Raw genomic sequence first — 21,784 nt, forward strand, 5'->3', positions numbered from 1 at the left:
ATCAAGAGAGGGAAAGGGTTGATACACAATATTTGATTTAATTTGTAGCCATTATATTATGGTTCAATCCAAGGGGATGTCAATAGCCAATAGAAAATTTATAAAATTAAAATAATTCTAAGTATAAGCAAATTTTGGCCACACAGTTTCCAAATAAAGACTAAGTGAATTTGACAAGGATTAATCGAGTGATTTAAAGCATGGGGCAGCTGAGAGAGGGGTTAATTTTGATCTATTAGGTTTTGTTTTAATTTATTATCCATGTTATCAGTAGATTAGCCAATAGGATTAAGTCTTATGGATTAGACAATTTAAGATAATTTATTGTATTAATTAATTTAACCTAAATATTAATTTATTTGAATTTAACCTATATTAATTTAGTCTTAATTGATTTAAATATGATCTGCATTAATTTTAGTGATATAAGTGATGGTATATAATTAAAAATATTTTTGTTTTGATTAATTTTATTAGTTAGTTAAGATAATTTAATAATATTAATAATTTATTAGATAAAAAGATTAAAATATTAAAATTTAGTATCCAAAATTTTTAAATGAATTTAATTTATTTTTATAAATATATTATTCAATTAAAATAAAAAAATTGATAATAATGGTCTTGATAAAAAAGTTATGGTCAAATTATCATTTTGAATTAAAAAAAACATAATTTGAATAATATTGGAAATTCAATTTTAGTTTAATTTATATGGCCAAATTAAATCATGTAGAATGGTGTGCAATGATGAAATGTGTGTCCGTGAATGATAATTGAATATTATATCAAGTTAGATGTAAGTTCATAAGTAAAAAATGCAATAATGATTAGGGTTTTAAAATTATTGCTAAAAATGATAATGTATAAATTTAAATAATTATGAATTAATTTTAAGAGATCCATGCACATAAGTTTAGCAAATTTATTTATATGTGAGATATTTCATTTGAGGTATCGAGCTTTAGAAAATAAATATCCAAGTCTTCAATCTTCAAGTCTTAAACCAATGTAAGTCCAGCTTGGTGATTTTGTTTCTTGAGATGCACTTAATGTAAACCATTTGTCACATCCAACACAACCTTTGTTATCATCAAAATCCAATGACACCATACACCATGGCTCATGGGACTAACAATTTATAGAGTCATGGGGGCTGCAAGGAAGGCCACATAAAAAAAGTAAAAAAAAAAAAGGTACACTGCTCCATCATCTGTGTATACAACACTACATTATGCTATAGACATGTATCATTCTCTTATAAAGTAAGGAATATTTGATGTCAGGTTTTTGCCTTTGGTAGAGTGAGGTGGCACTGAGTGTGCATTAGGTAAATTTAGGGGAGGACAAGCCCCCATGGCGTTGGTTGATCCTGCTAGTCGGTATAGAATCGAGAAGGATTTGGTGACATGGCACTAACTTTGAGTTGGTAGGAGACTATAATAAAACTTGAGTTAATGTCAGGGAACGAGCAAGTGATATGAGGTAGTCTAGGGATCGAGTGGTGGTAGATGTTGATAGGATGAGCCGAGAACTCTATATTTGTACTTTCCTATAGTTGAGCTTGGATGAAGAGATGTTCACTCTTAAAAGGAGCAAGTGGATGATAGTAGGATAGGATACGTATTTGGTGGACACCAAGCTCCTGGCTTGATGGGGAACCTTCAAGTTGCCCCATGCAAGACAAATGTCCTATAAACCTAGGCACATCATGTTTGCTGGTGGGTTAAGCCCTCTTGTGGGACCACTTAGAGGGCGAGTTCCTCCGTCATGATTTATTGGATACCTATTAAATACATGTGAAGGTATATATGAGTATACAATTATGTTTAGCATCTGCTTGTGTGAAACTTTTTAAACTGATCCAAAAGAGCCATAATTTACGGCAACTAAGAAAATATTTTTATATTTGATATGTACGTTGACTTTGGGCATTTAATATTCCAAGGAATAGTACTTTTGATCTTATAAGATATTCAAACTTAGATTTCATATGAAGTATGGAAAATAGGAATAGTATTTTAGTGACATGTCAATGCATAAGACATTCATTAGTTTTATGGTTCGAGGACATGAAAATTCAATAAATAGGGGTTGGCAACTATGGTTATATTTTATTTTATTTTTTATTTCATATGTATGATTATTTATCAATGGTTTTATATTTGTGCCTCATTATATATTAATTATCATTCACTTAAATTTGCTAAATATTTTAAAATATTTTGAGATAGCATAAATTATGAAGAGTCCAATAAATTTCAAGAATGTAAACACAATAGAAATATATGTGGCATCATTAAAAATGAGGAGTTTATTGACCCCATAAGCCTATAGTATGAATAATATATTTCAATGATCACAATTAACAATTATAAATTGGTTAACTTGTCTTTTTATTGACCTATTTTTGATTGCAAGTGTTTAGTACAAATATTGCAAGCACACACTAGAAAAGGATTTATGATGTCAAGTATCTAAAAGAAGACATACATGGCTTGAAGAATGTTCATAGCTTATGTTAGTAAATCAAGCCATACTTATTGATGTGGTAGAACATGTACATCAAAAAAGAAAAGTTACCAAGAACTAGAGGACAAATCTAGAATGTGTCTGCTTACAAAAAAAAGGACTAAGTAAGAAGTCTATGAATACTTTTATTTGTTATTTATATTTCTTATGTGCATTAATATTATAATAGACCATGTGTATGATATTTTTCTTTATGGTTATAATTAAATTTTAAAATATGAAATTCACAATTTAAATTTTTTTAAAAAAATTGAATTTTGGATATGAAATTTTGGAAGGATGACAAGGTGGTAATATTAGATTGAACTTAAATAGAATTGAAGGTTCAAAGATGAAAACATATCAATTTCCAAGTAGTTATGGCTGACCTCATCATTTATATAGTTGGTTACACTTTTCCAAAAGGTGTATAACTACTCCTTTGCACCTTTTTAAACGGGCCAGCCATAACTCCTCCTTCCAATTGATTTTATTTTAATTCCAAGCATTATAAAATATTTATAAATATTGTGAAATGAATAATGAAAAGAGGTTGTAGTAGTTGAGTTTGTGAAAATTAGAGTTCCATTCATGAGGGGAGGCTTAGTGTTCGACCTTCACACGGGGAGGTTTGGTAATTTCCTCAATTTTATTACTCTTTCAAGGATGAGAATGACGAGTGGAGATTAAGACATATTTGTATCTCTAAGGATGAGAGTGGGGGCCACGGGTATTATGATTTAATTAAAATTTTATTTCTATTAAGTCTGACAAGCGAGCACTAGCTCTCAGTGCCCACACTACGTCATTGCCCATGTATATAATATAGTGTGGTATGGACTACATAAACATGAGAATGATATGATTTATTGATATTGAGAGCATACATTTCGCTTTATTTTCATGTGATTGAGTTTTATAGCAAGTTACTTCCAATATATATTATTGATTTTAGGTAAGAATAAGGGCCAATTGATAAGGTGATCATACTTGATGAAAATATATTTTTTATAATGCTTAAGGTCTTATCTTAGAAATTTGATGTTGCACATTACTTCTTTTGTATTACAAATTTGCAATATTTGTAAAATTATGGATATAAATGCAATTCAATAATTATAATAAATGCTTAAAATTGGGGAAGCCAATCCGTGAAATGGGCGGAGTCGCTGTCGCACGGAAACAACATTGCAAATCTCTACCTTTGATTCCAAAGGGATGAGTGCTTTCGATCACCGTCGATTATTTGGCTTTGTAGCCTTCTCCGGCCATTTTTTACCATAAGTTTCGATTAAAAGGGCAGTTTCTGCTTCCGTTCCCCGGTCTTTGTCGGTCTCCCTTACGCGCACTCGCTCTCTCTCTCTTTCTGTATGTAGAAGTGAGAAATTTGAAGAAAAATATGCAAGGGGGAGAGGACGTGAGCATCGAAGAGCTCGCTTCGAATCTCTCCACGTATAAGGAGCAGCTCAATGAGGTTCTATTATCTCTCTAACCCTAGTTCATGCGTCGGCGATTCATTTTTTGTTGCAAAGTTACAGATGTTTCTTGGATTTGATTATTCTACAGTTATTTTGATTCCCAAACTTTTTTTTGTCTTTTAGGGTCTTTTTTGGGTTTTTCGGCGCTCGTATCGGTTTGAGGCTATTTCACACATTTATGATATGTTTAATTTGAGAACCTGAAATTTTTATTTTTTTCATGATTTATCAACTTTAATTTTAACTTGGTATGCATCAAGCTGGAATCTTGGAATTGTGATGGTGATGGTTGAGGTGACCGATGAAGGTGTGGCAATAGAGTTTTCAGTGGTGGAGCATCCTTGACGAACTGCAGATTTCATGCTGCAAAATGAAAATATTTGAAAACATGGGAATTAAATAACGAGTTAGGATGCTAAATACTACATGTTAATGCACTCATGCTTGCACGTACGTAATACGAAACTAGGTACTAATAAACGAGTCTAGCTTAGATGCCACTAGTTAGGGAAAACTTGACCAACTCACACTAAATATGCAGAACTTGAAGCAAATCCACTTGAACTATGATTCGTTATAGCATGCTAAGCAATACATCCTTAGCAGAACTTTGAAATTTGATGAAAGAAGAACCCTTTTTCTATGTCTCCTTTGCCCACTCTACTTTGTGACATCTTTGCCAATCTCAACAGGCAACCCCAATTGTCCCTAACCGCAATCTACTTCTTCATGTCTTTGACTCCTTATGCAGATAACCTGCTCATCTTGTAGTGGTCCTCTTGCTCTGTTACTTTCTCTTTTTTGGCTTTCTTTTTAGTTTGTTTCTCTTTGTGCCAGCTTATGCCTTGTTATCATATTTGATAGATTTAATTCAAGATCATTTTTTTAGGGACATTTAGGTCAATTTATTGAGAGGTTTGATAGAGATGTATAGAGAGAATCAAGGAGGATCTTCATATGATATTTATTGATTGAGAGAAAGCGCATGATAAAGTTCCAAGAGAAGTGCTATGGAGAGTTCTAGAAAAGAAAGAGATTAATAATGCCTATATTCAAGTCATTAAAGATATGTATGCATGAGCTATTACTTGTGTTCAAACACAAGGTGGTTTGACCAAGTATTTTCCTATTTCTGTTGGATACATCAAGGACCAGTCTTAAGTCCATATATATTTGCTTTAGTCATGGATGTTCCTACTAGACATTCGCTAGAGGTTGTACCCTGGTGTATGCTTTTTGCTGATAATATTCCTCTTGTTGATAAGACTAAAGAGGGATTTGAAGGTAAACTTGAATTATGGAAGCCAACCTTAGAGTCTAAAGGTTTTCATTTGAGTAGATCTAAAACCGAATATATGGAGTGTAATTTTTGTAATAGATCTAATGAGGGATTATGATTTTGGGTGATCAAGTTATTAATAATAGTACATATTTTAGATATTTTGGGTCTATTGTTTAGAGTGATGGTGAAATAGATGGGTATATTATTAGTAGAATTCAAGGTTGATGGTTGAAGTGGAGGAATACATCGGGCTTGTTGTGTGATTGAAAAGTCCCTCTCAAACTTAAGGGAAAATTCTATAAGATGGTGGTGAGACGTGCAATGCTTTATGGTGCAAAATGTTGGCCATTAAGAGAAACATAATATTTAGTGAAGTGTTGCAGAGATGATGATGCTCAGGTGGATGAGTGATTTTAATCTTAGTGATAATATAAAAAATGAGCATATACATAAAAAGGTTGGAGTAGCTCCAATGAAAGATAAGATTAGAGAGAGTCGTCTTAGATGGTTTGGTAACATAAAAGGATGGCCTTTCGATAACTTGGTCTGGAAAGTAGATGCATTAGATTTGGATGTTAAGAAAGGTAGAGGTAGACATAAAAAGACTTGGTTAGAAAATATTAGAAATAACATTTCTTTATTAGATTTAAATGAGAATTTGACTATTAACATGACCCAATGGAGAAAAATGATTTATGTGGCCGACCCCATTGAGTGGGATAAAAGCTTGATGATGTTGTTGTTAAGACATTTAGGCCAATTAAAGCAAATTCAGACACACATAACATACGTAAGCTTCAAATCCAAGACATCTTGATTTGTAGCCAAACCTCCCAACCAACATATCAAGATGAGCTATGTAATTCAAGATCATTCATGTCATTATTTATCACTTTCCATTAACTTGTTAGACATCAAGTTGGAATCTTGGAATTGTTTTGGTGGTGCTGCCCAATTAAGGTGTGGATTATAGAGTTTTTAGGAGGTGGACCATCCTTGGTGAATGACTGTGAAAATGGTGCAAAGAGGAACAAGTAAATATGAAAATCTACAATTATAACGAGTTAAAGAATCTGAAAACTATCTATCGGTGAATTTAAATAAAATTTGTCTTTATTACATTGATCTATCGTCTTAGTATCTATTTATGCTCAACTATTTTTGCCCTTGGCTAGAGCCATCTATTATGAACTGCTGAATTCATCTGCATTGCTTGCAATCTTTATAATGGCTCTTATTAATTTAACCTAGAATATGTGCATTTCAACATCTACATTCAACAGAAAGCTGAACAAATAAATTTATTTTGTGCAAATTTTGTCTTTCTGAAGTCATTTGGAATTAGTACCGAGTAACATGTTTAGTATTGAACAAATTATTATCTTTGTTGTCCTAAAAATGCTATTTATGAATTTTCAACTATAGTCTGTGTGCCATTTCTTTTTTTTTGGCAATGAACTGTATTCTGTGGCTTGCTCTTCAATTAGTATATATTCTTTTTTGTATGAGTAATTTTTTTTATTGACCGGTTATTCCATATGAATTTTTCTTTTTCTTATTAGTATTACCTTATTCTCATTGAAGCAGCAGGGAGATCAAGTTATAGATTGCTAAATATAGGATGTATTCACCCCTTTGTTTTCCTAGCTAGCAATGAAGCCTATTTTCTGTGCTAACTTCCATCCAGATTCCTGCACGTCCAAAAATAAAAATAAAAAAATGATAGCAACTTTGGCCCATGGCTCAAAAGTTCATGCATTGGTTACTACAAATATTGTGATATGATTATTTCTATCTTGTTTGTAAGAAAAATTAAGATTGAATGATGAAGTTATACATGAAAAATGTTCAAAAGTTATTGGCTCTTTTGCATTTATTTTCTGTGCAGTAGATGCCCTTTTAGAGTATCCCATAAACTCTTATGTTAGTACAACACAATGTGCTATCATCATATTGTAATGGTATCATTTTTACAAATTTCTCAATTGAGAATTCTCATCAGTATTATGTGAACAATATTACTTGTTATCAATAATGCTTATAATGTTTCTTAGTTAAACACCATTTGTAGTTTTTTTTTGGCTAGCTTTTATAAATGTCTTTTCTACTTAGTTGTACATAATCTGATATTTGGATAAGCTGATATCATTTGACTTTATGATTTCCTAGTATTTTCAAAGTGATTTTGCTTGAGATTCTTGTTAACTTTGAGAAATATTTAATAAGAACGTGTTTGCTGTACATCTAGAAAATAAATATCAGAAAATCACAGATCCTTTCTTCATGCTTCCTAGATTTTCTTCTTGATATTGATGAGGGTGGGGATAAACCATATAAACTTTTTTCCCATTGTATATTTGGCATTAGGTAGTGAAACTTTTAATATGAGGTGAATTCTTACCAGCATGATTTTTCGGGGATCTTCAGCGCTTGTTTATATGATTAATATATTGAAGGGAGATCCCTATCATTTTATATCTGAGGGAAATAATAACAAAATGTGGTGGAATAATAACGCATTAATGGAAACAAAATGTTTGAGGCCAACATGGAATTGTAGATAGGCAGAGCTTGTAGCTATGGAGGAACCATCTACAGCTCTTCTACCATTGTGTGGAGGATAGTATAGGAGAGCGTAGTAATGGTTGAGGTACCATATGCTGCTTTAAATCATCTACTTTAAGTACACAATTATACTCGTCATGTCGGATAAAAACACATTTTTGTATTATGTCTTTATGAACTTTGGTTGATGCTTGGGTGTGGAGGTTGTTGGGCAAACGAGGTAGGAATTTTGTATTGTAGGCATGATTTGATTCCAGAACAGAAGCACTCATCTACCCCTACCTTGCATTGTGATGCAACCTGTTTGTCAATCAAAGCTTCGAAAAGAAAGATATAGGTCGAATGGGAGCTGTAGAGAGAAGAAGAAGATAGAAGTCCGAGACGAAGTTTTAGAAGATAGGGAGATAGAGGAAAATAGCTTGCATGCTATATAAACCTGCAGGTTTTCACTTTTCAAAAATTCTTCACAATTCACACCTTACAACTTCAATTAAAAGACACAACACCTTACAACTTCAAATAATAAAAACACAACTTCATACAACTAATCAACTTTGAGAAGAAATATACAGGTGGAATGAGAACCGTGGAGAGAAGAAGAAAATAGAAGTCCAAGATGAAGTTTTAGAAGATAGGGAGGTAGAGGAAAATAACTCGCAAGCTATATAAACCCGCAGGTTTCACTTTTCAAATATTTTTTACAATCTCTCTCTTTCCATAAAGAAATCAACGACCTTATATAGAAAAAGAAGGGTAAAGAATATTGAATGCTCGCTTAAATTTGCCACCCAAACAGTCAATAGAAGCCTTCCAAAACAGCCACAAAACTCTTCCAAATCAGCCCAATTAATTAGGAAATAAAGCATCCAACATACATTTCAGCAAATGGGAAAACCGAGCATCCATCAGTAAAAACAACAAGGAAACCGAAGGGGTAGTTGGGGAAACGAAGAGCCAGGAGGGAAAACCGAAGTCCAGCAGGGGGAAGATCGACAATCAACATGGGAAGACCAAACAACCTCCAAAAACCCCTCCAAATCAGCCCCTACCTTGACTGCATCACATTGTTACTTAAATTTGACTTAAGGGGGCATCCTTTGCTTGGAGGCTTACTTGGTCTTTATCTTTGTGGGCCTCATTCTTAGATTGCATGTGCTGGTAAGTTTATGGATGTTCCATTTAGGTATGATATTGATATGATTTGAAGTATCTTGAAGATGTAACTAAGTATTGGATTGATCACTCCAAAATGGTAGGTTAAAGGGGAGGTAAGACATGCACATATCATACTCTCTTCACCCTCTTCTTTCAATGCAGTATAATATTATTTGACCATAGGCTATTTTTATACATCTGGATCTCAGTTAAGCACATCTCTTGTTGGTTTATTCCAGATTGGAGGTTGAGGCAGGATCTAGGGTTATGTTTCCTAATGCAACTAATATGATACGTAAAATGCTTTCACACAAAGGAAAAAGAAGGATTCATTTATGACAAGTATACAACAAAATAAAACCCTTTGAACTAGTAAAATACAACCCTTCTCGGCCATCATTGTTGGTATGTTCTCAAGTGCAAAGATAACAAAGAAAATGAAACAACTGACATAAAGTAGATAGGTCAAATGCATTGAGATTAATGTTTAATGCAATGCTTCCGACGAGAATAAATGTGAACATTTCCATTAGTAGTATAACACAAAGTGGGGTATCATAATTTTTTTGGAGAGAAATTCATGGCCTTTGGTACTATTTACATTTTAACTCTTAGGTGGAGGAATCCGCATTGTATTTGGCTGACCTTCTTCATCTCATTTAGGAATTTGTTGGTTTCAGGAAGTAAAAGTTCAAGTTCAACCTAATGTTAAGATATCAAATAACGTTAAGTATTGCTGCATTATCTAACTCTTAAATGACAAGTAACATTGTATTTTACTTATAAATTTAAGCAAATTGATGATACTCCATGTTTAAGAACAGTTATATCTTTCTTAAACTGCAAGAGATGATGCAGATACTGGCTTCTTCTTTTCTCCTTTTCTATATTAATTTGTTTCATATAGATTTGGTTATTGTTATAATTGTTAATCTTGGCAATTTTTTTGAATTCTTTTCAATCAGGTGAAAAAACTATTGGCTGATGATCCTGGAAACTTAGAATATGAAGACATGGAGAAGGAGCTTATTGAGGTAAGATGCAAATGGTATTCTTCAGTTTCTCCTTCTGTGCTGTCCGTTGTAAGTTGTTGTATTTGTTTGACATTTGACTTATTTATCCTTCTTGTGGTCAAACAAAGTATTAAAGGGTAGGAAATCTTTAAATGTGTGCAAGTTCAACATATTGGTACCCCCCTCCATTTTCTTCTCTCTCAAGGGGCAATCAGATTCCAGAAAGCGAGACATAAAGATACTCTTATCTAATTTCCATTGATCTTTTTGTCAAATTTAATGTTTTCTTTGTACACTAGAAGGAGAGTGACGTTTTATAGAAAAAAACAGTCCTTATATAAGATAAATTGTAAAACCCAAAAATAACCTTAATGGGTCGTTGCATGCTCTTCAAAGCACCACGACGAGATTTAGGTGAGATTTTCAACGTTAACGGAATTTAACAGAAATAATTTTAGAAAGTTCCTTGCAAAATTCTGATCGTTTTGGTATATAGAACTTATACCCAATTTTGCCTAAAACTAAAAATGGAATTAAAAATGTTTAAAGTCCCTAAATGCCAATTTTACCCCTAGGATTTTCTTCAACAAAAATTACTTGAGGGCTTATTGGACATTTGCAAAAACATTTCCTCTTATTAGACAAAACCGAAACCCTTCTCATTTCACGCGTGAACCGCACGAAACAAGAGGAACGGACGGCTGGTGAGGTGTCTGGCAAGGTGCGGGATCTCCTCTCACGACGATCTTCCCGCGAAACTTTTAGATCAAATCGAAGAGGACGACGAGAGAAACACTCCGGTATGATTATTTCTAAACGAATCCCTCTCGATCTCTAGATTTTTGGAGATAGAAATTCTAGGATTTTTCCTAAAAATGGTTTTCTCCCAAAATTTCTTTAAGAAATTAATAAGGGACATTTAGGAGAGCATGTTAACGGTAGAAAAGATGTTTTTGGAAAAAATTTTGGCGATTTGTAATTAGGGTTTTTCCTAATCTATGATTTTAAGAAAAATCTTTTTACAATTTTTATTCTTTAGGGTATAAGAAATGCTTTAAGGATGAAAATTTTGATATTTTAAGAAAAATTTATTTTTCTTATTTTTCTAAATTATTTAATCCGAAAATTAATTAAGTAATTATTAAATATTGTTTAGGAATAATGTTAGAATAGAGTTTTGAGCAAAATTTAAGATTTAGGGATTTCTAAAATTTAAATTTAAATTAAATCCGAAAATTCATATTAATTTAATTAAATATTCATTAAGTTTTGTATGAAATGATTAAGGGAAAATAAAGATTTAGACTTAAGAATATGATAATTAGTTTTATGACACGTCTCTTTTGTAAATCCTTCTTAGGTAGTGATCATTGAAGGGTGGAGTGGAAGACTTGTGTCGAAGCGACGTGTCGTACTTGGTTTGAGGTAGGTACTCATGTTTTTGATAAAAATTTCATGATTTTTTTCCGTTTTAGTATTTTAATGCAAATTATTGAAAAAGTTTCTTATGACATGAATTCATGACTTTTCATTTTTATGGCAATATGAATATTCAAAACTGTTATTTCATGAATTTAAAAAGCTTCAAAATATGTTGAGATTAAATGTTTTATGTGTTGCATATGATTTTCATACTTGTTTTTCCATGTACATTTGAATGAAAGACTTTATATTAAATGAATGTGCATGTTGATGCGGAGTGTCCAATGGTAAAGGAAGGCTCGTAGAACCAATGGTAAATGTGGCTTGTAAAGCCAATGGTAAAGGAGGCTCGTAGAGCCAATAGTAAAGAAAATGACTAAATTTGACTGGGTACCTGATCAGTACCAAATTATGGGCACATCCGAGACGGGTGTTATAAAACTTTATGCATAATATGGTTCCTATATGTTCTTTTCAAATTATGAAAATATATGTTTAAGGAAAAAGGATAAATGAAAGTTATTGCATCAAGGAAAGAGATTAAGAAAATGTTTCTTTTTATGCATTGATACGAGATTTTATAAGTTTGATGATCCTTCCATGTTTTTATATGAAACTGCTTTATGTTAGTTTTATGTAAATTTTTATTTAAAGACATGAATTTCCTGCTGAGCGCTGGCTCATTCCTCGTTTGGAAATGTTTTTCAGGAGAGAAGTAATGGCTGCACGACGACCTTACACTTATCGTCGTAGGGGACCTCAGGAGGAAGAAAAGTTCCATTTGTTTTTTTGTTTTAAGTCTAAGTTTGAGTTTATATCTGAGTATGAACAGTAAGTGGAGTTTATGTAATGATGTATTGAAAGTTTTTAGTGATCTTGAGGCAATTGAACAATTTGGAACTATCTGAGTTTATTGTTGTTAGTTGCTCTTTCTTATACTGGATGATGATTATGTTGTCTAATTAAAGTTTTTGATTATAACTGTTTATGTTTTATTATAGTTTTTCGTTCGACCTTTTTTTCCCGCCCCGTTAACTAAGGCTAGCCGGGTCGGGTCGTGACAAGAGTGGTATCAGAGCAAAGGGTTTAATACTGATAAATGAAAGAGCCTATATGATGATTGATTGAGTCTTAGAAAGTGTATGAAGTGTATTTTATGAATTATTTTGCCTAGTGATTGATGTGTTTTATCTCAGAAACATGGATCCTGAGCAGAATGCCACTGATGATATTAATATGGAGGAAGGGAGGGAGCTACCAGAGGTAGCAGAACCTCGAAGAAACGACATTATGGAGTCATTCGCGCAGATGATGGAGGCGATGACTCAGATGATTAAGACTTTCCAAAATCAAGGCAGTGGCAGTGGAAGTGGAAGCAGGCCTATGGATAAGAACCTGAAGTTGTTTCAGGATATGAAGCCTCCACTATTTTCAGGTGGCGGACCTATAGAAGCAGAAGACTAACTGATGCAGATTGAGAAGATCCTGGAGGGCATGCCTTGCCCTGATGAAAAGAGGGTGACATTGACTGCTTATGCATTTGATGGCGAGGCTGAGAGGTGGTGGAGGAGTCAGTTAGAAGAAACATTTAGAGGAAGACCAATAAGCCAAGTCTACTGAGAGGAGTTTGTGAAGGTATTCAGAGACTGGTATGTACCTAAGTCAGTCAGGAGACAGATGCAGGACAAGTTCAATAGATTGGTTCAGGGAGACTGATCTGTTTCTCAGTACGAGGCAGAGTTCACGATGTTATCCAGGTATGTCACACACCTGATACCTGATGCTGAAGAGAAGTGCAACCGATTCCTGAATGGATTGAAAGATGTGATTAGATAGCCTCTCATTCCTTTTGGAATTGAGGATTACTCTGTCTTAGTGGAGAGAGCAAGAAGGATAGAAATGGATATGCTGGCAACTCAGAAGAGGAGGGATTTTCATAAGAGAAAGATGGAAGGCATGTCAAAGCCTTCCCAGATGACTCAGTCTTCCCAGTCAGTGGTTTCTACTTGGAAGAAGCCCAGATCCAGTGGTTCTGATAGCAGTACTTAAACTGCTACCTTGTGCAGTAAGTGTGGGAGAATGCATAAGGGAGAGTGCCTCTCAGGCACTAATAATTGTTACTGGTGCCATCAGCCTGGGCACATGGCGAAGTCTTGTCCTCTTTTGGGTCAGTGATCTACTACAGATGTGAGGTCAGGCAATAATGCTCAGAGGATAGCTGGTAGACCAAGAGCTATGGAGTCTACAGCTTCTGTTCCTTCTCAAGGCAGACTCGTCAGGATCTTCAGTCACGAGTCGATGGACTGTCCCAGCAAGAAGCTAAGGGGTCTCCTGATGTGGTTATAGGTGCGTAGTTTAATTAATTGCAATGATTTTTTTTATGAAATTGCAATTGAAATTGAAATGAACAATGAATGAAAATGAAATGAACAAACAATGAATGACATGTTTTGTGAATGAATCATAGTATTTCTTCTATCTGTCCTGCACTGCACTCAATCTATCTATGATTAACCTGATCTTTTATGTAGCATCATCAACCAGATCAGCACTAATTATCTTCCTTTCCCCTGTCTCAGTCCAATTTAAAGGTGTCCTACACCTTCCATACAAAGCCTCATAAGGAGTCATACCAATACTTGCTTGGAAGCTATTATTATAGGCAAATTCAATCAAAGGCACATATGCCTCCCACTTACCACCAAAATCCAGAACACATAATCTGAGCAAATCTTCTAAGGTCTGGATTGTTCTTTCTGACTGCCCATCTGTCTGAGGGTGGAAAGCTGTACTAAAAGTAAGCCTATCTAAGCAATCCCTCATCATCAAACTCAAAATCTTCAATGTGTCCCACACTAACCATATCCAGTATCTTCTTAAAATTTGCATCAAGTGGCAAAGCTTCTCGTACCATTTCTGGAAAGGTTGATATAATTATAGTCTGATTCAATCTTATAATTTCTGCATCATTGAGTTGAACCACTGAAATCTCTAACTTCTCCAAATCCCTTAGCAACTCCTGCTACTGTGTAAACATCCAGTTTGTACTACTTGAATTCTTTCTGCTCAAAGCATTAGCAACCACATTTGCTTTGCCCGGATGATACTGAATGTCTAATTCATAATCCTTAATGAGTTCTAGCCATCTCCTCTGCCTTAGATTCAATTCTTTCTGAGTGAAGATATACTTCAAACTCTGGTGGTCAGTAAAAACTTCACACCGAACTCCGTATAAGTAATGCCTCCAGATTTTCAAGGAAAAAACCGAACTCTGTATAAGTAATGCCTCCAGATTTTCAAGGAAAAAACTACTGCAGCTAACTCCAGATCATGAGTTGGGTAATTCCTCTCATGATTCTTCAATTGCCTAGAAGCATAGGCAATGACTCTCCCATTCTACATCAGTACACAACCCAACCATTTATGTGAGGCATCACTGTATAGCTGAAATCCATCTGTCCCCGAAGGAATAGTCAGCACTGGAGCAGTTATCAAACACTGCTTCAACCTCTGAAAAGCTTCTTCACATTGAGCTGTCCAATCAAACTTCACTGCTTTCTGAGTCAATCTGGATTGTGGCATAACTATCTGTGAAAACTCTCAAGAAACCTTCTATAGTAGCCTGCCAATCCCAAAAAGCTCCTAACCTCAGTCACTGTAACTGGTCTTGGCCAGTCTGCTATTGCTTGCACCTTATGCTGATCCACAGATATCTTCCCATCAGTAATAACATGCCCCAAGAAGTTCACACTCTTCAGCCAAAATTCACACTTGGAAAACTTAGCATACAAGTCATTATCTTTTAAGGTATACGATACTGACCTTAAATGATTTGCATGCATCCTTTCATCTGGGGAGTATACAAGTATGTCATCTATGAATACAATCACGAATAGATTTAAAGAAGGCTTAAAGATTATATTCATGAGATCCATAAATACTGCAGGGGCATTTGTTAAGCCAAAAGGCATCACTGTAAACTCAAAATGCCCGTATCGGGTACTGAAAGCAGTCTTTGCAATGCCCTCCTCTCTAATCCTGAGCTGGTGATACCCTGACCTCAAGTCAATCTTGGAAAACACTGAAGCACCTTCCAACTGATCAACCAAATCATCTATCCTGGGGAGAGGATACTTGTTCTTCACTGTCAACTTGTTTAGCTCTCTGTAATCTATACAAAGTCTCAGGCTTTCATTCTTCTTCTTCACAAACAGTACAGGAGCACCCCAAGGGGAGGTACTAGGTCGGATGAAACCCTTCTCAAGCAACCCTTGCAGTTGCTCCTTCAACTCCTTAAACTCCTTAATCGCCATTCTGTAAGGAGTTTTAGCAACAGGTTCAGCTCCTGCCACTAACTCATAGAGAAATCTATTTCTCTACTAGGAGGTAAACCAGGTAGATCATCTGAAAATACTTCTGAGAATTCCTGAACAATTGGAATATCCTTCAGCTCTCTTTCTTCATTCTTCTCCTCCTTAACATAAGCCAAGAAGCCATCACAACCTTTCTTTAACATCTGAAAGGCCTTCAAGGATGACACAATCACTGCAGTTACTCCTCTATCCCCTTTAAATTTGAACTTCTCTTCTCTTGGCATACATAACTTAACCTTCTTCTTGTTACAATCTATAGTCACAAAATGGCAAGATAACTAATCCATGCCTAAGATTGCATTAAACTCAAACAGAGACAATACAATCAGATCTGCTTCTAAACTCTTATCACAAATCTTCAAATTTACTTGACATTTCTGATTAGCTTCCATATGATTCCCATTAGGCATCAAAACTGATAGAGACTTCAACATAAAGATAGGAAGCAATTTAGCAGATCTAACAAATCCTTCTGAAACAAAGGAGTGTGACGCTCCAGTATCAAACAGAATTCTAACGGGTCTATCACACATAAGGATTGTCCCTAAACATGAAAAGTACACCATTCATTCACAAAACATGCCATTCATTGTTTGTTCATTTCATTTTCATTCATTGTTCATTTCAATTTCAATTGCAATTTCATAAAAAAATTCATTGCAATTAATTAAACTATGCACCTGTAACCACATCAAGAGACCCCTTAGCTTCTTGCTGGGACAGTCCATAGACTCGTGGCTGAACATTCTGATGAGTCTGACCTTCAAATCATGATACTATATCCAATCTAGAAACTTGGTTCTTCCCAGAATTTGTGCTATTTTTTGATGTATATAAATTTAAACCTTGGATCATTCCAATCAAATCACTCTTTTTTCATTTTTCTATAAATGAAAAAAGTAAAAACATTAACGTAAATCTAAAGAAATCATCTAATAAAAAAAAAGATCATGAATTAGGAAATTCCAAGCAGGAAGAGAATGAACAACAGGTCCAAGGAAATCTTGTATGGAATCTACGAAAAATAAAAAAAGAAAATAAAAAAACTGTTGAAGAAGATTACGCCTCCGGGATAAGAGAGACTGTATAGGCCTACCCTCCACAGCTCTAGGTCTACCAGCTGTCCTCTGAGCATTATTGCCTGACCTCACATCTGTAGTAGATCGCTGACCCAAAAGAGGACAAGACTTTGCCATGTGCCCAGGCTGATGGCACCAGTAACAATTATTAGTGCCTGAGAGGCACTCTCCCTTATGCATTCTCCCACACTTACTGCACAAGGTAGCAGTTGAAGTACTGCTATCAGAACCACTGGATCTGGGTTTCTTCCAAGTAGAAACCCTTGGCTGGGAAGACTGAGTCATCTGGAAAGGCTTTGACCTGCCTTCCATCTTTCTCTTATGAAAATCCCTCCTCTTCTGAGTTGCCAGCATATCCATTTCTATCATTCTTGCTCTCTCCACTAAGATAGAGTAATCCTCAATTCCAAAAGGAATGAGAGGCTGTCTAATCACATCTTTCAATTCATTCAGGAATCGATTGCACTTCTCTTCAGCATCAGGTATCAGGTGTGGGGCATACCTGGATAACATCGTGAACTCTGCCTCGTATTGAGAAACAGATCAGTCTCCCTGAACCAATCTGTTGAACTTATCCTGCATCTATCTCCTAGCTGACTTAGGTACATACCAGTCTCTGAATACCTTCACAAACTCCTCCCAGTAGACTTGACTTCTTGGTCTTCCTCCAAATGTTTCTTCTAACTGACTCCTCCATCACCTCTCAGCCTCGCCATCAAATGCATAAGCAGCCAATGTCACCCTCCTTTCCTCAGGGAAAGACATGCCCTCCAGGATCTTCTCAATCCGCATCAGCCAGTCTTCTGCTTCTATAGGTCCGCCACCTGAAAACAGTGAAGGCTTCATATCCTGAAACAACTTCAGGTTCTTATCTATAGGTCTGCTTCCACTTCCACTGCCACTGCCCTGATTTTGGGAAGTCTTAATCACTGAGTCATCGCCTCCATCATCTGCGCGAATGACTCCATAGTGTTGTTTCTTCAAAGTTCTGCTACCTCTGGTAGCTCCCTCCCTTCCTCCATATTAATGTCATCAGTGGCATTCTGCTCAGGATCCATATTCCTGAGATAAAACACATCAATCACTAGGCAAAATAATTCATAAAATACACTTCCTACACTTTCTAAGACTCAATCAATCATCCTATAGGCTCTTTCATTAATCAGTATTAAACCCTTTGCTCTGATACCACTCTTGTCACGACCCGACCCGTCTAACCCGAGTTAACGGGGCGGGAGCAAAAGGTCGAACGGAAAACTATAATAAAACATAAACAGTTCTAATTAAAAACTTTAATTAGACAACATAATCATCATCCAGTATAAGAAAGAGCCACTAACAACAATAAACTCAGATAATTCCAAATTGTTCAATTGTCTCAAAACCACTAAAAACTTTCAACACATCATTACATAAACTCCACTTACTGTTCATACTTAGATACAAACTCAAACTTAGACTTAAAATATAAAAATAAATGAAACATTTTTTCATTCTGAGGTCCCCTACAACGATAAGTGTAAGGTCGTCGTGTAGCCATTACTTCTCTCCTGAAAAACATTTCCAAACAAGGAATGAGTCAACGCTCAGCAGGTAATTCATGTCTTTAAATAAAAATTTACATAAAACTAACATAAATCAGTTTCATATGAAAACATGGAAGGATCATCAAACTTATAAAATCTCGTTTCAATGTATAAAAAGAAATATTTTCTTAACCTCTTTCCTTGATGCAATAACTTTCATTTATCCTTTTTTCTTAAACATATATTTTCATAATTTGAAAAGAACATATAGGAACCATATTATGCATAAAGTTTTATAACACCCGTCTCGGATGTGCCCATAATTTGGTACTGATCAGGTACCCAGTCAAATTTTACCATTTTCTTTACCATTGGCTCTACGAGCCTCCTTTACCATTGACTTTACAAGCCACCTTTATCATTGGCTCTACGAGCCTTCCTTTACCATTGGACACTCCGCATCAACATGCACATTCATTTAATATAAAGTCTTTCATTCAAATGTACATGAAAAAACAAGTATGAAAATCATGTGCAACACATAAAACATTTAATCTCAACATATTTTGAAGCTTTTTAAATTCATGAAATAACAGTCTTGAATATTCATATTGTCATAAAAATGAAAAGTCATGAATTCAGGTCATAAGAAACTTTTTTAAAATACTAGAACAAAACAAAATCATGAAATTTTTATCAAAAACATGAGTACCTACCTCAAACCAAGTACGACACGTCGCTTCGACACAAGTCTTCCACTCCACCCTTCAATGATCACTACCTAAGAAGGATTTACAAAAGAGACGTGTCATAAAACTAATTATCATATTCTTAAGGCTTCGTTTGTTTTTTTTTTGCACTTTTGTAAAAGATAGTTTTAAAAAACATTAGTTCAAAAAATAGAGTTTTCTAATGGAGAAGCATATATAAAAAGCTTTTTCAAAACTGCAGAAAAATGAAAAAAAAGAGTTATTGGGAACGTGATTTGATGAACCAAACAACACAAAAAAAAATTTCTCCGTTTTTGAAAATGGAAAAGGCAAAAAAACGCTCAAACAAACAAAGCCTAAGTCTAAATCTTTATTTTTCCTTAATCATTTCATTCAAAACTTAATGAATATTTAATTAAATTAATCTGAATTTTCGGATTTAATTTAAATTTAAATTTTAGAAATCCCTAAATCTTAAATTTTGCTCAAAATTCTATTCTAACATTATTCCTAAACAATATTTAATAATTATTTAATTAATTTCCGGATTAAATAATTTTGAAAAATAAGAAAAATAAAATTTTCTTAAAATATCAAAATTTTCATCCTTAAAGTATTCTTTATACCCTAAGGAATAAAAATTGTAAAAAGATTTTTCTTAAAATCATAGATTATGAAAAACCCTAATTACAAATCTCCAAAAATTCTTCCAAAAATATTGTTTCTACCGTTAACATGCTCTCCTAAATGTCCCTTATTAATTTCTTAAAGAAATTTTGGGAGAAAACCATTTTTAGGAAAAACCCTAGAATTTTTATCTCCAAAAATCTAGAGATCGAGAGGGATTTGTTTAGAAATAATCATATCGGAGTGTTTCTCTCGTCGTCCTCTTCGATTTGACCTAAAAGTTTCGCCGGAAGATCGTCGTCAGAGCGGATCCCGCACCTTGCCCGACACCTCACCCGCCGTCCGTCCCTCTTGTTTCGTGCGGTTCACGTGTGAAATGAGAAGGAAGGGTTTCGGTTTTGTCTAATAAGAGGAAATGTTTTTGCAAATGTCCAATAAGCCCTTAAGTAATTTTTGTTTAAGAAATCCTAGGGGTAAAATTGGCATTTAGGGACTTTAAACATTTTTTAATTCCATTTTTAGGCAAAATTGGGTATAAGTTCTATATATCAAAACGATCAGAATTTTGCAAGGGATTTTCTAAAATTATTTCTGTTAAATTCTGTTAACGTTGAAAATCTCACTTAAATCTCGTCGTGGCGCTTTGAAGAGCGTGCGACGACCCATTTAGGTTTTTTTCGGGTTTTACAATGGGGACATATGAGCAGTTGTCGTATTAGAAGAAGACAATGTATGGAAAATCATAGGTTTTGATGAGATGGCCGTCACCCTTTATCTTGGTTTCAATGCAGGGATTTGGTGATGGCCTGCTTGCTTGCAAGGATCTGATTCAGATTTGATGCTGCTATTCTAAGTTTGATATTTTGTTATGAGTTTGGGCCTTCATGTCAACTGATGGTTCTGTGTTTGTCTGAGTGAAGTACATTTTAAATGCAGGTTATAGCATTGACAGAGGAACTCTTGGTTACCACAAAGCATGTTGAATATTCTAGGAGTGATACTGAGTTGGATGGATATGCTTCCCCTTCTCAGGGTTCCTCTCAGTTAAAACTGGTAAGTTTTATCATCAAAGCTTACCATATATCTTGAAATGTAAAAATGAGGAAGTTGGCATGAAAGGAAGACTTTTGATCATAACTTTGTCTACTGCATTTTATGTAGCATGAATGTGTAGTATATCTTCCTGTTACTGTAGCTTGAATTCACTTTTAGAGGACAAACGATATTTTGCCTTTGTCTTGATTTCAGCGGTCAAGTGGACGCAGTGAACAAAATACTGAAGAATTTCATAAGTTTTCTGTTGGCACCAAAGTTCAGGCAGTTTGGAGTGAAGATGGGGAGTGGTATGTGGATAAAAAAACGTATTTAAGCATTTTATGAAAATCTTATTGTCAATCTTTTTACCTTTTTTTGTGTTTGATTAGTTAAACGTTCAGGTATGATGCAATTATTGAGGCTTTCACTCCAAATGGATATTTCGTTTCTTATGATGGCTGGGGAAACAAGGAAGAGGTGAGTTTAATGTTATAATGAGTTTTAATTTACGATGGTGTGGATGATGATATCTATTTAGCTTCCAATTTTTTTTTTTCTCACTATTGATGGCCATGTTGAAGCATTTATTGAGGAAAGAGAAGTTGTAGGTGCTTCCATTGCTTACATTGTGCATTAATTAGATGATAAAAGGCATCAGTGTTATGATCAAATGTAAGTCCCAACTAGACTAAATATCATAAACTGCACTTGAGTCCTGGAAGGAATAATTACAATATCTTCAATGTATAAACAACATTTTTTATTTAGGAAAGTTACGCAAATGCCACACTAAACTAACCCAAACGGAATGAACTATTAAACCCGTGTATTTGCATGTGTCACTATCAACTCATTTAGAATTTAATGTAAGTGAAAAAGTTTGGTTTAGATTTTTTTTGCGCTTTTCGAGATTTGGCTGCATTGCAAATGGAGGGAGTTGAGTATTAGTTTTATAAATAGCCCAGTTTTTTTGAAATACATGGGCAAGTTTCCTTTTTAATTATCTCA

At 34.6% G+C, this 21,784-nt stretch overlaps 1 protein-coding gene and 1 long non-coding RNA gene across 2 annotated transcripts in view; both read left to right on the top strand.

Moving 5' to 3' along the window:
• The first annotated feature begins 3,790 nt into the window (after positions 1 to 3,790).
• LOC110116097 (survival of motor neuron-related-splicing factor 30) overlaps positions 3,791 to 21,784 on the top strand; it is a 34,693-nt gene continuing 16,699 nt past the window's right edge. The window contains exons 1-5 of the mRNA XM_020849561.2: positions 3,791 to 3,985; positions 9,957 to 10,025; positions 20,678 to 20,794; positions 20,990 to 21,084; positions 21,178 to 21,253. Of these exons, the coding sequence (XP_020705220.1) occupies positions 3,911 to 3,985; positions 9,957 to 10,025; positions 20,678 to 20,794; positions 20,990 to 21,084; positions 21,178 to 21,253 (432 nt within the window). The 5' untranslated portion in view covers positions 3,791 to 3,910. The remainder of the gene's footprint in view (positions 3,986 to 9,956; positions 10,026 to 20,677; positions 20,795 to 20,989; positions 21,085 to 21,177; positions 21,254 to 21,784) is intronic.
• LOC114579527 lies at positions 10,032 to 12,388 on the top strand. The gene is made up of 2 exons (XR_003700561.1): positions 10,032 to 11,429; positions 12,135 to 12,388. It is a non-coding gene; the product is annotated as an uncharacterized LOC114579527 (long non-coding RNA).

The sequence above is a fragment of the Dendrobium catenatum genome, unplaced genomic scaffold, assembly GCF_001605985.2.
Source record: "Dendrobium catenatum unplaced genomic scaffold, ASM160598v2 fragScaff_scaffold_53, whole genome shotgun sequence".
NCBI classification, from domain to species: Eukaryota; Viridiplantae; Streptophyta; class Magnoliopsida; order Asparagales; family Orchidaceae; genus Dendrobium; species Dendrobium catenatum.